The sequence below is a fragment of the Nymphalis io genome, chromosome 19 (genome assembly GCF_905147045.1).
Source record: "Nymphalis io chromosome 19, ilAglIoxx1.1, whole genome shotgun sequence".
Taxonomy (NCBI): Eukaryota; Metazoa; Arthropoda; class Insecta; order Lepidoptera; family Nymphalidae; genus Nymphalis; species Nymphalis io.
Window position 1 is genome coordinate 6,956,505 of NC_065906.1, and position 14,491 is coordinate 6,970,995.

The 14,491-nt window shown below is 33.1% G+C and overlaps 1 protein-coding gene across 1 annotated transcript; it reads left to right on the forward strand.

Annotated features, from left to right (window-relative positions):
* Window positions 1-2,686: 2,686 nt before the first annotated feature.
* On the forward strand, window positions 2,687-8,987 carry LOC126775973 (synaptotagmin-16). The gene is made up of 11 exons (XM_050498210.1): window positions 2,687-2,914; window positions 2,982-3,164; window positions 3,609-3,700; window positions 4,784-4,987; window positions 5,114-5,272; window positions 5,384-5,492; window positions 5,566-5,735; window positions 6,280-6,489; window positions 6,737-6,901; window positions 7,798-7,962; window positions 8,146-8,987. The coding sequence occupies exons 1-11, from the start codon at window positions 2,878-2,880 to the stop codon at window positions 8,176-8,178; spliced, it is 1,527 nt and encodes a 508-aa protein (XP_050354167.1). The 5' UTR covers window positions 2,687-2,877; the 3' UTR covers window positions 8,179-8,987.
* The last annotated feature ends 5,504 nt before the right edge of the window (window positions 8,988-14,491 follow it).

Consider the following 14,491-nt stretch of genomic DNA (forward strand, 5'->3'; position numbering starts at 1 on the left):
CACTTTAAATTCAGATTACAACTTTTAAAGCAGTGGCCAAAAACCCATGGTCCATAGCACAAGACTGTTGACCTGTATATTTATTTTGATTGATTCGCTTTTATTCATTAATTATGCGCCGAGTTTATTAATTGAGATAACTATCGCTTGGGAAAATTAGGCCGATGTTATATATGTATATGGTGTATACAAAATATATGTTAGTGATTTGTTTAAATGTACTGATTTACATAAAAACATTTTTTTTACATAATTATGTATGAAGGGTGATCCAAAAGAGTGTTCAGGAGTAATACAAACAGTAGTGTATTTACATTACATACTCTTAAAACTCCTTGACCTCTTAAAGTAAATATATTTTGTTGAAAGAAAGCGAAGAATGTCCATCAGACATTTAAATTACGTTACATAGATCACATATGGCAACAATAATGGATTTTTACCAACTGCGTGTGATGTGATGTCAAAATTCTATTTGTCATTAAAAGGCATTGATATATAAAAAACCCAGGATTTTCTATATATCAATGTTTAAAGGGATTTTTCTCCATTTAAATGGACTAAGATTAAATCTATAATTTTAATACCAAAATTAATTAATAATATCAAAATATTAATTTTAATAACAAGACGATCGTTAAAGGAAAATTAGGTACATACTTATTTACTCCTGTAAATGCCGTATACAATTCCTAAGAATCGAGAACGGTATTGTACAAATTATTGACGTTTGCAAACCGAATAACATTATGTTATTTTTCTCAAAACTTATATTTATAACTGTCAATACTTGCCCTTAAAAAGTTCATTACCGGCATGAATACCAAGTGTAGAAACAAAAAAATATATATCACGTAACATTTTCTTTATTAATTAGAATATTAAGTAGGTACGTACAGCGCAATCTTTTGGCATATTTGTGAACTAACTCGCTTTCACAGTGGGTATATATTTTCACAGTAGGTATGTCTTATATTTTATATTGGTAATAGTACAGGAGCTTACTTTTAACTATACACGATACACTAAGACTAAAATTTTACAAGAAATCCATGGCGATTTCTTTTATTTTCATGGAAAATAATTTAAATTTTTAACCATCCCTAATATTATAAACGAAAGCTTGTAATGAAATTTTTAATAATAGATATACTCAGATTTACACATAGACTATCTAAAACATTCAACGCGGGACGAAGGCTTGGGCGGAAGCTAGTGTTATTATATTTTTAAATTACTTAAGTATGCAAAGGTCTCTGAAGAACTTGGAAACGAGAAAATTAGATTTCCTCGTTTACAATTTCAATTTTAAAAACTAAAATTTAAAGTAATAATTATGTACAGTACATAACAAAGCACTAAAATAATTAAAAAAGAGAAAATGAAAAAATACCAAAATTTGAGATTGAAATGTATTCGTACCCATAACCATTTAACCATCACTAAGGGAAGAAAAAATATATGAATATAATCCATTTGGTGATGTTGAAAGCAGCCTGAGGCTCGACGCTTCACGTGTAGCCGTGCGACCGTAAGCGTGACTTGAATATGGTAATACTTTAAATAATTCGGCAGTCGGCAAGCGGGCATACCTTTTATATGGTTATTTGTTTTTCATGAACGCTTTCGTTGACCGATGTTTTCGCCGTTGAAATTCTGAAACTTAAATTTTTACGATTTTTATTATCGTTTGTTGTCGTAAGTCATTGTTATACCTTTATATTTACAAAAATATTTTTATTATGTTTTACATACAGACGGTATTATTACAACAAATTAAATAAGAAATATTAATATAACTTAACTAATAATAGTTTCGGATATTACATTAATACAAATTTTAGAGGAGAGAACATACAAAACAAGATTGGATTTATAGGAGATTTCATTAATTTCTGATTCGCATTATTATAATTCTAATAGTATAAATAAAGAATATTGTTATCTTAAAAGATTGTACTAAATTGTAACTCTGTAGGTAAACCACACATCGATCACAAATAAATCTAGCTATTCTTTCATAGTCGTACATCAAACAATTTCTTATTATTTAAGTTGTTTTTTTAAATACAAAAAATGCAATTATATAAACTTATCAAATAAATAACAATTTTGTAAATGATATTAAAATGAGAGTACTAGGCCAAGATGTCATCAAATCGCTGAAATGTAGAAATATTATAATATATTCATGAAAACTCGATGCCTTCTGAAACAACTATCGCTCCCAGCGGCTTGGCAATATTCCAATGTGTCCTGATTGCAACGCTTGTAGATGTTACGCAATTCACAGCTTTATTTATCTCTGCAATCCGCATTACCTAAGACATGAGTTTAGATTAAATCATATTACAAAGCTTAAACACTACATTTTGGGAAACTTGGATATTTTTAATATGTATGTATGTAATTTATATTAGTACACATCTTGAATAATGTAACTGCGTTCTTATTTATTATTATCTAGGTCAACGGTGTGGTATAGCCGAAATAATAAATTTAACGACTATTTATGAATAGCAGTAATCGATGGTACAATAATAATTACCTACTTTTTATCTTCTTTGTCTAATCGTATAACCTCACGTCCTACCGAGGGCACTTGCCCTCGACCTTGACGACGCTTTGCTATAGCTATTGAGATATCCAGATACCTGTAGGTCCTTCGTCCTATCACCGCGCAGTATTCCACACGCCTTGCCGTGCCCCTCGCTCACGGCGCATGTGCAAGACTGACAGCGACCGTGCCAACGCGTTCCATTTTTTTCCTTATTATAATTAGTAAAAATTCAGTGTTATATCTTGGAATTTGTTTGGAAAGCGTCAGATAATACATAGGTGTGTTAATGCCGCCCAGCAATGGAAGAGTGAGCCAGGATGGTGGCCAACATCGGTGTCATCACTCCGACTAATGGTAAACAATGTTCCTACACAATGCATTGTCGAGCTTTCAGGGCAGCTAATGTTTTTTTTTTGTACAGTTGAGGCAACGGCATATATAAGCGCAGTAGCTGCATTTGCCGTTATCGTATTGGTGGTGCTACTGTTTCTCGGAAGGCGGTGGTGCCACTCTACGGTTTTCGGGCGCAAATGCTGCGATGACATCCTTACTGTCAACGCTGCTGTAACATCACCAGGCCTTCCTATCGACAATGCTCAATTTGGTAAGGAGTATATTTTATTTGTGTTTTTATAGATTACTTATAATTGTTGTCACTTTCTTAAATACCTAAATCTTAATATTTCTTTAGGCTAAACTATATTTAGCATCAAATAATTTTAATATGTTCATAGAATAGTCATTAGATCAATCCCTAAATTAAAGCTTAATTTAATATTCATGTATGCATCCTATGAACCATTTGCTTTTAACTTGGGGACAATAGAACCTTAGGTTAATGTTAAAGTAGTGACATAGTTCCAAGGACGGCAAATGCGTCATAATTTATTCAGGTGTATCTTTAATTAAGGATACATGGTCGCCGATAGAATAGTGTGTTATTCACTAAGCACAGTTTTATAACTTTTTTAATTTGTAGATTATATTAATTAGTTTCTAGAGTGTTATTATATTGATTGACGTTGTGCGTACGTCTGTGTTGTTATAGATGCTTTGTCGAAACCGAACCATTACCCAGAACGCATATTCACGTTCGAAGCCTCCGACTCAGATGAAGAGCTGCGCTTGCGCATACAAAAGGTAAATAAGTATATGAAAAAGTCCTAGTGTGTCTGTGATCATGCTACATGTAACAGTACCCAAAAAGACTAATATCATACAATATTTGAAATTCTAATAATTGTATAACGCGCAAGACTGGATTTAATAAAAATATGTGGAAACGTTTTAGATCATTTTGTTTTGATCTCTGTGCATTCTATGCGTTATTACAACAAGAAACCACTTCATAACATCCTTCAATAAATCATGTGTAAAGTAAATAGGTCTACCCATTTAATATAAATTTATTTAATACCACTGTATATCTTATGCAGTATATGTATTGGACTCGGCTCCATTTCCACTTTATTATCGTAATAAGCACCTGTAGAGCGCACTCTACCTAATGGCTCTCTAGATCTTCTTGTTTTCAAAGAAACCATCAATTTTCACCAGCTGATTTGAATCGGTTGTATCAAATATCATTTTTCATTACATTATCTAAATATCCATTCAATGGGTTATATTAATATACAGTGTAACAAAGTGAAAACTACCAAGAGATTCCAATTTAAAACATTCCGTATCTAGATAAAGATAGATTGTTTCTGTAATATAAAATCTTACCGTATTATCGTAACAGGTACGGCGACACAGTTTAAATATTTATATATGTTTTAGCTTATAATTTAAAAAATATTTAGTTAATTTTATTTTGCCAAACTATTTCCTTTTACAGAATAGTTTTGAGAGTTAAAAACCACCTTGGTTGTCTTGTTTATTAGTTGTTTTCTTTATGGATATTAGACGTTAGTATTGTATGACAACAAAACATTAGAGTTTTTATTTACTTCATAAAGAAAAACAAAGAAGTAGGCTACCTGATGGTAATTGATCGTCTTCACCCATATAAATATAAACCAGTCACTTAGTCAGTCACAATATTCTTAGGATGTTATGTCCGTTGTGTGTGTGTTTGATGTTAACATGGAATTGTTACCGTTAAATGATAAAAATCAAACATTTACTATCGTGCCATCAAAATGAAAATGAATAGCCTTTTACGACGTAACTCTTTACTGAACATTTTCCTGCAATTATATTTATCATCATCCATTTCAGGATAAAGATGGGGTGGAATGTCGATACGAGGAGAAAAATGAAAACCAAAATCAGGCGAAGGTGGAAGTTGACCTTATAGAAACTGCAATGCGAGAGACGAGCCTTCGAGAAACGAAAATCGATGAGGTTGTGCCACAACGTGCCGAGTATATCCATACCTTAGAGGCGCAGAGCAGCATCGAAAGCGATGTCATCGCTCACAATGTAATTTTTTTTAAAAAGATTTGATAGTTTTTTATTGTTGGGAATAATTAATAACAATTTGCATTTAAATGAGCTTCGGATACATAATTTTATAATAAGATGTTAAATTAATGAAATTTGATACAGGATACGTCCTTGCTCTGCGGTGAAAGCGGCAGTTCCCAAGAATGTGGTTCCGTAGAATTGACTTTACTTTACGACGCGCCTGTGAGAAGTATGACCGTGCACATGCTGCAAGCGCGCTCATTACCACAGAAAACTCAAGGCCAGGTGCTGCAAAGCCAGGTATGGATAGAATTTATCGTATATTTCTGGTCATAATCAAGACCCTCCGAAATAATATAATTTTTTACTATAGAGCATTACATAAAAAAATATTTATTTTCCTTTTTTCAGGTTCGAATCGTACTCCTGCCGCTTAAAAAACAAAAATATAAATCAAAGATTCGTAATGGAGAAAACCCTCAATATATGGAAAGTTTCGTCTTACATAAAATAAATCCGGGTTAGTAAAGTTTTAAGTTACTTAAAGCAATATACAATCACTTTTACATTATGTTATTATGTATTGCTCACAGAGGATGTTCATGGTCTCGGACTTCGTATAAGAATATATGGATGTGAGCGCATGCGCAGACAGCGATTGCTTGGAGAGGCGACTGTCAGCTTCGCCTCGCTTAATTTGGAGCTGGAAAACAGTTTATGGTTGCAACTGGCACCTCGACAGCATCATCAACCTAGCCTGCATGTGGGTATTAAACGTGATTAGATTGTATATTTAATTTATGAATGTATATTCTCACCACTACTTAATACCTCATCTTTGGGCGTCACGGTAGTATAGCAAGGGATCCTGTGACACCCCCCCGAAAAGACAGTGAGGACACCGCTGGTTGTTTATTGGGTCATTCAATTTAAAACATTAAAATATAATCCTCATAATTATGAGTATTGTATTATAGTTAATTAATTGATCCTCATAATTATACTGGGCCATGTCCACCTGTAATTACAGTTACTGAGATAACTGATGATAACTTAACTGATGATTGCGGGATTGGAACCAAGCAGTTTTTTATGTTTATAATTCATCATTTGCTCGGCGGTAAAGAAAAACATCATCATGTTTTTTTTGAATCCTGCATGTGTCTAATTCTGTCACATGTTTATCCACCAATCCGCATTGGAGCAGCTTGGTGGAATATGCTTCACACCTGTTTCTCAAAAGGCAGAGAAAATCTTACCCCAGCAGCAAACATGTACAGGCTGTTACTTTGCTTTTTACTTTACAGTTACCAAAGTTGGATCCTAATATGTCGGTGACGGGAGTGTTGGCGAGCCCGTCATCTATCACGACGGCGATGTCACCGGGCGCCGCTGGCGGTGAGGCGTGCAGCCTCGCGCGCTCTGACTCCGCCTCTTCGTGCTGCAGCACGCGTTCCGCACCAGAACTGTTGCTAGGCCTACAGTATAACGCTACCACTGGATATTTATCCGTTGAGGTAAGTTATAAAACTTTTGAATTTGGTCACTCGTACTTACATGAGTACGCATCGGAAAGCGATAACATTGTTTTCATATTCATTAATCTTACAAGAATATAATAAATCTAGAACAGATTATTTATAGTTTATTATAGGATAACATTTTACAAACATTAATTTTATTTGTGGAGTTGTATGCAATTATTTACAGCATTTAATTCATAATACATTACTATACTAATATAATGTACCTTTTATGTACTAGATCATAAAGGGCACTCACTTCCGCAAGTTGTCTCCGAACAAGGCGCCAGACACATACGTTAAGCTCTGCCTCATCAGTTCGCTTGGAATGGAGATGGGTCGATGCAAATCCACCACACGCCGCGCGCAGTCCAATCCCCTTTACAAGGAGCTCTTTATATTTCAGGTTTACAACTACTCCATTATTGTAGTATATTTACCACTATTTATACGCGACATCCTGAGTCTACAGATCCTGCAGTTCATCTATTATGTTAGCTTAACAATAAACTCGCCAGCTTGTATATTTTATGTACTTAATACTGCATTTTAAAAAACACAAAAATTAATAGAGGTTCACAAATAGCCATTGTTGCTATTGACTGACACGAGGCACGGATACTAAATATTTAATCTGTTTCAAAATTACAAGACAATGATTAAGTAACATCGCTATACGTTTACGAAATGTTATCCTCTATCGAACACAGCATTCTTATAAATAAATGCCACTCGTATATCCACTAATTAAGACAATAAAGCACTATGTTTATGTACAGTTTGAATTGACTATATATTGAGCTAAATCTAATAGCCGAAACACTGTCAATCTTCAATGCATGATCACAGACTGCAGTATACATATAGAATATGGTGTATATTGGGCAGTGTTTATCTCTTGGAAAGGAGTAACACTAGGAACAGCTCGACGAATGGTGAGTAGACTAGCAGGCCGACCGTCACATAACATTGTTAAAACCGCGTGAGAAGTTTGGACACGTAGTATTGTTTCAACCGTATGCTTCCAAAGAATTCTGTATCTCGGCCTTAAATGAACTGTCAAGCTTAGATTGGCCATGAAAATTTTAGATTTGAATGTAATTTTCGGAACAACAATAGAATCAGAAGAAAAATGATCTAACTGCCTGAGTCCTATATTTAAAAAAATCATCTTTTCCTTTTTAATACAAAAAATACGTAAAAGTGAAATCTATTTCAATACTGTGTATTGAGTGAGTCATTATAATTATAATGCACTTATTAATTGTATTCTGCTTTTGAGTATAGTTTTTATTATCGAAGGTGGCTCTATTCCAACTGAGCGAGGTGACGCTGATGGTGTCTGTATGGTGGCGACGCAGCGTGAAGCGCAACGAGATGGTGGGCTGGTTTTCGCTTGGGCACAGTTCCACAGGAAGGGAGGAGGAACGACACTGGCAGGAGCTATGTGAGCGGCAAGGGCAGCAGGTACAAAGGAAGTAGTTCTCGAACTACTCCTTGATTTTAGTTGTAATAACTTCTTAACTATGTTTATTTTTAGTATTGGAATTATAATTCCCAGAAAAAATATAGGTCCAATGATTATGTTATAGAAAAATATTTCGATTTAATTGCAATGTGAATACTGCTATTGACACCCTGGCGTTTTAGGTGCAACGCTGGCATGTGTTGCTTGACTCCTGACGGTCGCCCACGTAGCCCGCGCGCGCCGCGCCCGCCTGAATCCGCCCCGCCGGCCCCGGCCGCTCCCCGGCCGCTCGTGACGCGATGTGACGTCACGGTGCTTTCACGCTGAGCCTCGCTCCCGCGTCCGCCGGACCCGCCAGCGACACGCTTGTGCTCCGCTGGCGCCTTTTGGATCCTTCTCTCGACCTCCGAGGTCTTTTCGAGTTAGGTGTTGTGATGTTGCTTTGTCTGTCGAAGTTTCGTGTACCATCGGTACAGTTATTCAATTATAGAGTTTGGTGTGCTTTGTATTTACGGGCTCTCGACTTCTCGAGGCGCGCACGTTTTCGACTGATCGAGTTTTGATGTTATCGTGTATTATGTATAAAATTGAAAAGTATTTACGATAGCGGTTAAAGGGAATGTTACTATATTTGTATGTAATACCAAAATGAGTAAGGAAGATATTAAAATGTACTAGGAATATCTTAAAAAGATGTAAAAGCTTAATAAATGTTTAAAAATATTTATTAGAAGATTCGAATTGTGAAACATTTTGTAGTATTTATAAGCGATGATGAAGACTTGGAGCGCACAATACTCGTGAGATAGGATAAATTAGCGGAAGAGTATTTATTGATATTTAATATATTATACAATTACTTTTATTAGTATTGTTCGACTTTCGAACGTAACGACAAACTTTAACGTCATTTTTAATACATACCTGATGAATATCGAAACAAAATAATTATAAGTCAACTAAGCACAAATAAAACACTCGTTTCTAAATACCCATCCACTATTTAAATAAAACAGCATTTTTATTGATTCTACTTATATTAAAAAATCATATTAAATTTAGTCGTTCAATATATTTTATTCGATATTACTCAAATTAGTATTTTTTCAAAACTAAAATAAAAAAAAATTGTAAAATATTTCTGTTGAAAAAAATTCTTCTACTATCAATTGATTATACTATTTATAAATATTATAATATGTAGTGCGTACGATTTTGTGTGTAAAATATAAATACATACTTATAATAATAAATACGCACTTTGTTTATATATATATTTAAAGGCGATAATGTCAAATTACTCGTAATAATTTTGTAGAATCTTGCATATTATTTACATCACCTGCAAATATTGCAAACTTTCTATTTTATTAGATATTACGACTGATATTTTCAAAACATTATAATTTTACATTTAGATATAAGAAATAAGTTTTTTTTATATACTTAATTATTTACACCATTTTATCGTATTTGTTCATATATAAAAGTATTTACAAAATTTTATTTACAAAAAAAAGTTTTTATCTTTGGTAATCCAGAAAATCATCATCATCTATATTAGTATATTTAAATGTTGTATGAAATATGTATGATGTATAGCTTGCTTATAACCGACCAATGTTTTGATATTATAAAAATACTAGGTAAGAGAAACTTTTTACGATATGTTTGAACGGTGAATAAATTTGATCTCGAGAAGTCTTTCGTAAATTTTAATATTAAAGATATAAAAAGTAACTCTTTTAATACTCAACATAGATAATTAATGATTAAGAATTTAAAATACATAAAGTTAAAACACTAGCATGCAGCTTTTGTTTTTTTTTTCTTGGTGTCTTGTATTTTATATAAGGTTTTAATGATTAAATTAATAATAAATGTTACGCGTTTCTCAGATTATACTTAAGTCACCAAAAAAAAAGTCATACAGCTTAAATTATTAATCTGATAAAATAGTTTGAGATATATTTCATTGAAATACAAAATATTATTTGATTGTATTTTATTAGGATCTTGTTATAATTATTTAATAATCTATTTTTCATTTTGACAATTCAACTATTTACAATACTAATAAAATACAGATGTATATAGTTATTTGCTCTAATCAGAGCGGCATATATTTGCCAATTTAAACAAATAGTCACGGTTATGTAGAGTATTTAATGGTACGCAATGTATGCGCACAGTTTTTAACGCAATGCGTTTCGGTAGTTAGTAATCAAAAGAACAAAGAATGAATCTTACGAAGTGATGTTTGCATGATATTAGTGCAACAATGTGGGTCTTTTTCAGCTCACTAATTTATTTATATGTATAATTACATAATGTATATGAATCCATGTTTTAAATTCTAACGGATTAATCATTTCTCTATTCTAGACAATTTTATTATTACAGATGTGACTTTTTCAAGAATTTAGTGTTTTAACAAGCAATGTAAAACTACATTCGTATTGCACAATTAGCTTATATACCAAGTTGTAGACTTCAAAGAAATAGCTTTTATATGTATACGATGTCGATATTTGCCTCAGATATATTGTTTTAAAACTGTTATAACATCCAATTATTAATAAATATAAATGTTTCATTTTTACTCAAGCTTAATCTTGCCAATTAAATAACAAAAATCTAATTTATATTCTTTAGATGACTCAATATTAGAGATGTACTTGTATCAATGATTATTTCTTATAATATGTATTTTTCCGATTGTTATAAATCCATAATTAAACGATAAACTGTTAATGAAGTTAAAATTAAAAACCGTTTTCAATAAATCACTTTATACAGTTTCCTATTAAGTGTTTAATATTTAAAATCCTTTTCAAAGTACACAATTTACCTATTTATGTACTAATATATTATTTTTCTGAGAGCCGAGATGGCCCAGAACGTGTGAATCTTAACCGATGATCGTGGGTTCAAACCCGGGCAAGCACCACTGAATTTTCATGTGCTTAATTTGTGTTTATAATTCATCTCGTGCTTGACGGTGAAAGAAAACATCGTGAGGAAACCTACATGGCTCAAATTTTACTAAAATTCTGCCACAAGCTCCAAACCTTCTCCTCAAAAAAGGAGAGGAGGCTAAGGCCAAGCAGTGGGACATTTACAGGCTGTTACTGTACTGTATTATTTTTACTTTTATGAATTATATAGGCTAAAAGGGTACGTGATTAGAATATATTCTATAAAAACTAAAGAAACGAGTTCTGACTGCTGTCGTTTGAGCTCGGTCACACAGGTTAATTTATGTCTTTAGCTCTAGTTTTAGACACCATAAAAAGCTTGCACAAAGCCCTACCACCATTTACTGGTGGTAGGGCTTTGTGCAAGCTCGTCTGGGTAGGTACCACCCACTCATCAAATATTCTACCGCAAAACAGCAATACTTGATATTGTTGTGTTCCGGTTTGAAGGGTGAGTGAGCCAGTGTAATTACAGGCACTAGGGACATAAAATCTTAGTTCCCAAGGTTGGTGGCGCATTGGTTATAAGCAATGGTTGACATTTCTTACAATGCCAATGTCTAAGGGCGTTTGGTGACCACTTACCATCAGGTGGCCCATATGCTCGTCCACCTTCCTATTCTATAATAAAAAAAAAAACATGTTTTTTTGATTGTGTCCGAATCTCTTCTACACCACAATAACTCCGTATAACTTTGTCCAGACTCCGCAACAGGTAAAGTACATGAAATATTGTACCCAAGACTTTAAAAAAAGAGTTATAAACAAATCTTATTATAAGATCAGTATCGAGTCGACGGATGCATCGGTCCGTACTTTGTTAGTATACATTGGTTTTTTTTTTTTTTGACCCCATGTCTTTATAACCCACGTCTTTTTTAAACATGTAATTTCTTCTGCAAGTTAGTCCAGTCATGGGAAGTTTCTGTCATATAAAATCTCAAGGAGAGTCGAAACTTGGTAAATTAGTATAATTTAGTGTCCTGATTAATATTCTGAATTTTCAACCTCGAACGACAACCACTCGCGCCGCCATCTTGGAAAAATGGTACAATAAACCAGTTTTACGCAATGACATCTTTCCAGCGCCATCTACCTTAAAAAATAGTTATTATAAAGCATACAATTTCCTGTAGCTTTTGTAGGAGGACTTTTAAATGAGGTTAATATTAAACTATTTATCGAGTTACAGCGGAGTCAAGTTCGGCATATTTCTAATTAATTCGCAAAGTCGGTATGTACATAACAATGTATAATCGCAAAACCATACCATATATTATTCTTGCCGGTTCTACTAAATAAAATCGACATTCGAAACCGCGGAGCTTCAAATTAAAATAAGTCCTGTAACATGCTGATTCAAAAGTGCTCCTTTGAGCCTACTCGAATAAAAAAATATTTTGATTTTGTTGTTGAATAATATTTAATTAATATATTTGTAGTATAAATTCAAATAACTAACAACAATATAATTATTACTAATTATTAAAAATAATGTTCTAAGTAATTTTCTATTGTAGCGTGCCAACAACTTGGGTTATCATGAACAATCAAACAGGCAGGTGTTTTCAAGGTTGATTATTAAAAGTGACTATTTGTTTTGCCGATTCTACCTACAGTTTATCAATAAATGAGTAACAAAATTAACTAACCTTTAGGAAATTCTACCAAAAAGCAATCTAAATAACAGATAAGAATACCACAGAAAAATTATTAACAAAATATTTTTCAGTGCCTACCGCAATATAATTACTCCGCACTTACAATCTATTTTACTGACCCTTATGTATCTAATAATTGTAAATAAACCATTATATACATTTAATAAATCCTATTTGATGACATTGTTGCATTAATTTCTCTTGTAACACAAGTCGCCAGGAGATAAACACGTCTCTCATAACGGACTTCGGACGTCAACCACAACACATAATATAAAAATTTTACCTTCCAATAAAATTTGTATTATGTTTCCTAAGACGTCCTAAGTCCGGGTAATGTCTACCTGGGCCATACCATTATGAGTTGAACAATGAAATCAAAATGGCGCTTGTGACACTTATGTACATAAGAACTCCTGTCAGAGGGCGCCACTATATTCTGGTCGAACAAGATTTAGTAACGAAAAGCCAGTGACATCTAGCGGAAATTGGTTTGAAGTAAGGTACTCTCTCTCATATCTTCGGACGTCTTAGGAAACATAATACAAATTTTATTGGAAAATTTTTATATTATTGAACACAATAAGGTAATGAGGAAAATTGAGTTTATAATATTAAAACTCATATGAGATTTTAATTGCAACTATTTATTCGCATAGCATGCAAGCAAGTTACTTTAACTGCTATTATCATTAATTAGTGTGTCTGTTTTTTATTAATTAAATACCACGTATAAATGCTGGATATAATTATATTTTCACAGTGAATTGACTGTTATTACAATTTGATTTACACTTCAGACTGTGGCCGTAAATACTGAATAATCATGCAAGGAGATTTTAAAACTTTATTCCGGAAATTTTGTCTCGAAAGTAGTATTTTGGGCCTGAAATATTTTTATATATATCCCGACATATTGTCAAGGTTGGTTTTATTAAGTGCTGTTTCTCAAAGGTACTATGTATAGTCCAATAAATCATCCCGTAAATGTCATAATACCGGGCAAACGCTTCCTTTCCTTTTAGGAATTTATTCTGTCTATAGGTTGGTGGATATATCTACATCCGCCTTCCTACTCCAGGATACTTTTAATATAAAAGAATCCGAATACTTTATGTATGTAATATATTTTTTGCGATGTACTATGGAGCTATAGACACATTTTTAAGTTTTTAAACACTGACGAGTATATTTTAGGGCTACTAAAAATACTCGTATTTTTAAAGCTTCCCTAGGTCCGGGCTTGCTCGGCCTATGGGGAAGTTCGGCCTTCGGGTTTCCTCATGATGTATTTTTTTTAAGAGAAAATATCGTGAAGAAACACAAATATCACCGCCAAAAACACATGTTTAATATGTGTGTTATGTGCCCTGGTTTGTATCCGCGATTATAGTCTACAATCCACGTATTCCATTATTATATTGATCGTAAATGTACTTCTATATATTCTATAGACAGGGAATTTATAATAACGTTAGTAAAAGTATGCATTTCTCCATAGATATTTTAAGGCGAATTTTTACACTCTCGGCAGTTACTGATAATACATATAAGATATAGATAATAATATAAGATATTGTAAAATTGACTTCTTCAGATTCAAATCAATTTTAGAGTATCAGATACAGTACTTATCACTCAAAACAGAACCGTTTCATTCGTCTGTAGTACATATGAATATATACAAGACTCACTTGGACGTGATTGCCAAGAATCTGTCAACATTCTAATATATATTTCAATGTAAATAGATTGTTTTGGGCGCTAACGATGGCACTAATTCTCTACATGGCGTGTCTGCTTACGTGGCTGCTGCATGACCGATTCGAAGAGATGCCCACGCGCATTGCTATTGAAAACCAGTATGAGCCTGTACGAAACCTAGCATA

What these genes read in the sequence shown, in the direction of transcription:
- LOC126775973 (XM_050498210.1), top strand. Translation starts at nt 2,878, where the DNA reads ATGGTGGCCAACATCGGTGTCATCACTCCGACTAATG. An exon ending in TATCGACAATGCTCAATTTG is followed by an intron (nt 3,165 to 3,608) that starts GTAAGGAGTATA and finishes GTGTTGTTATAG; the next exon opens with ATGCTTTGTCGAAACCGAAC. An exon ending in ATCATCAACCTAGCCTGCAT is followed by an intron (nt 5,736 to 6,279) that starts GTGGGTATTAAA and finishes TTTACTTTACAG; the next exon opens with TTACCAAAGTTGGATCCTAA.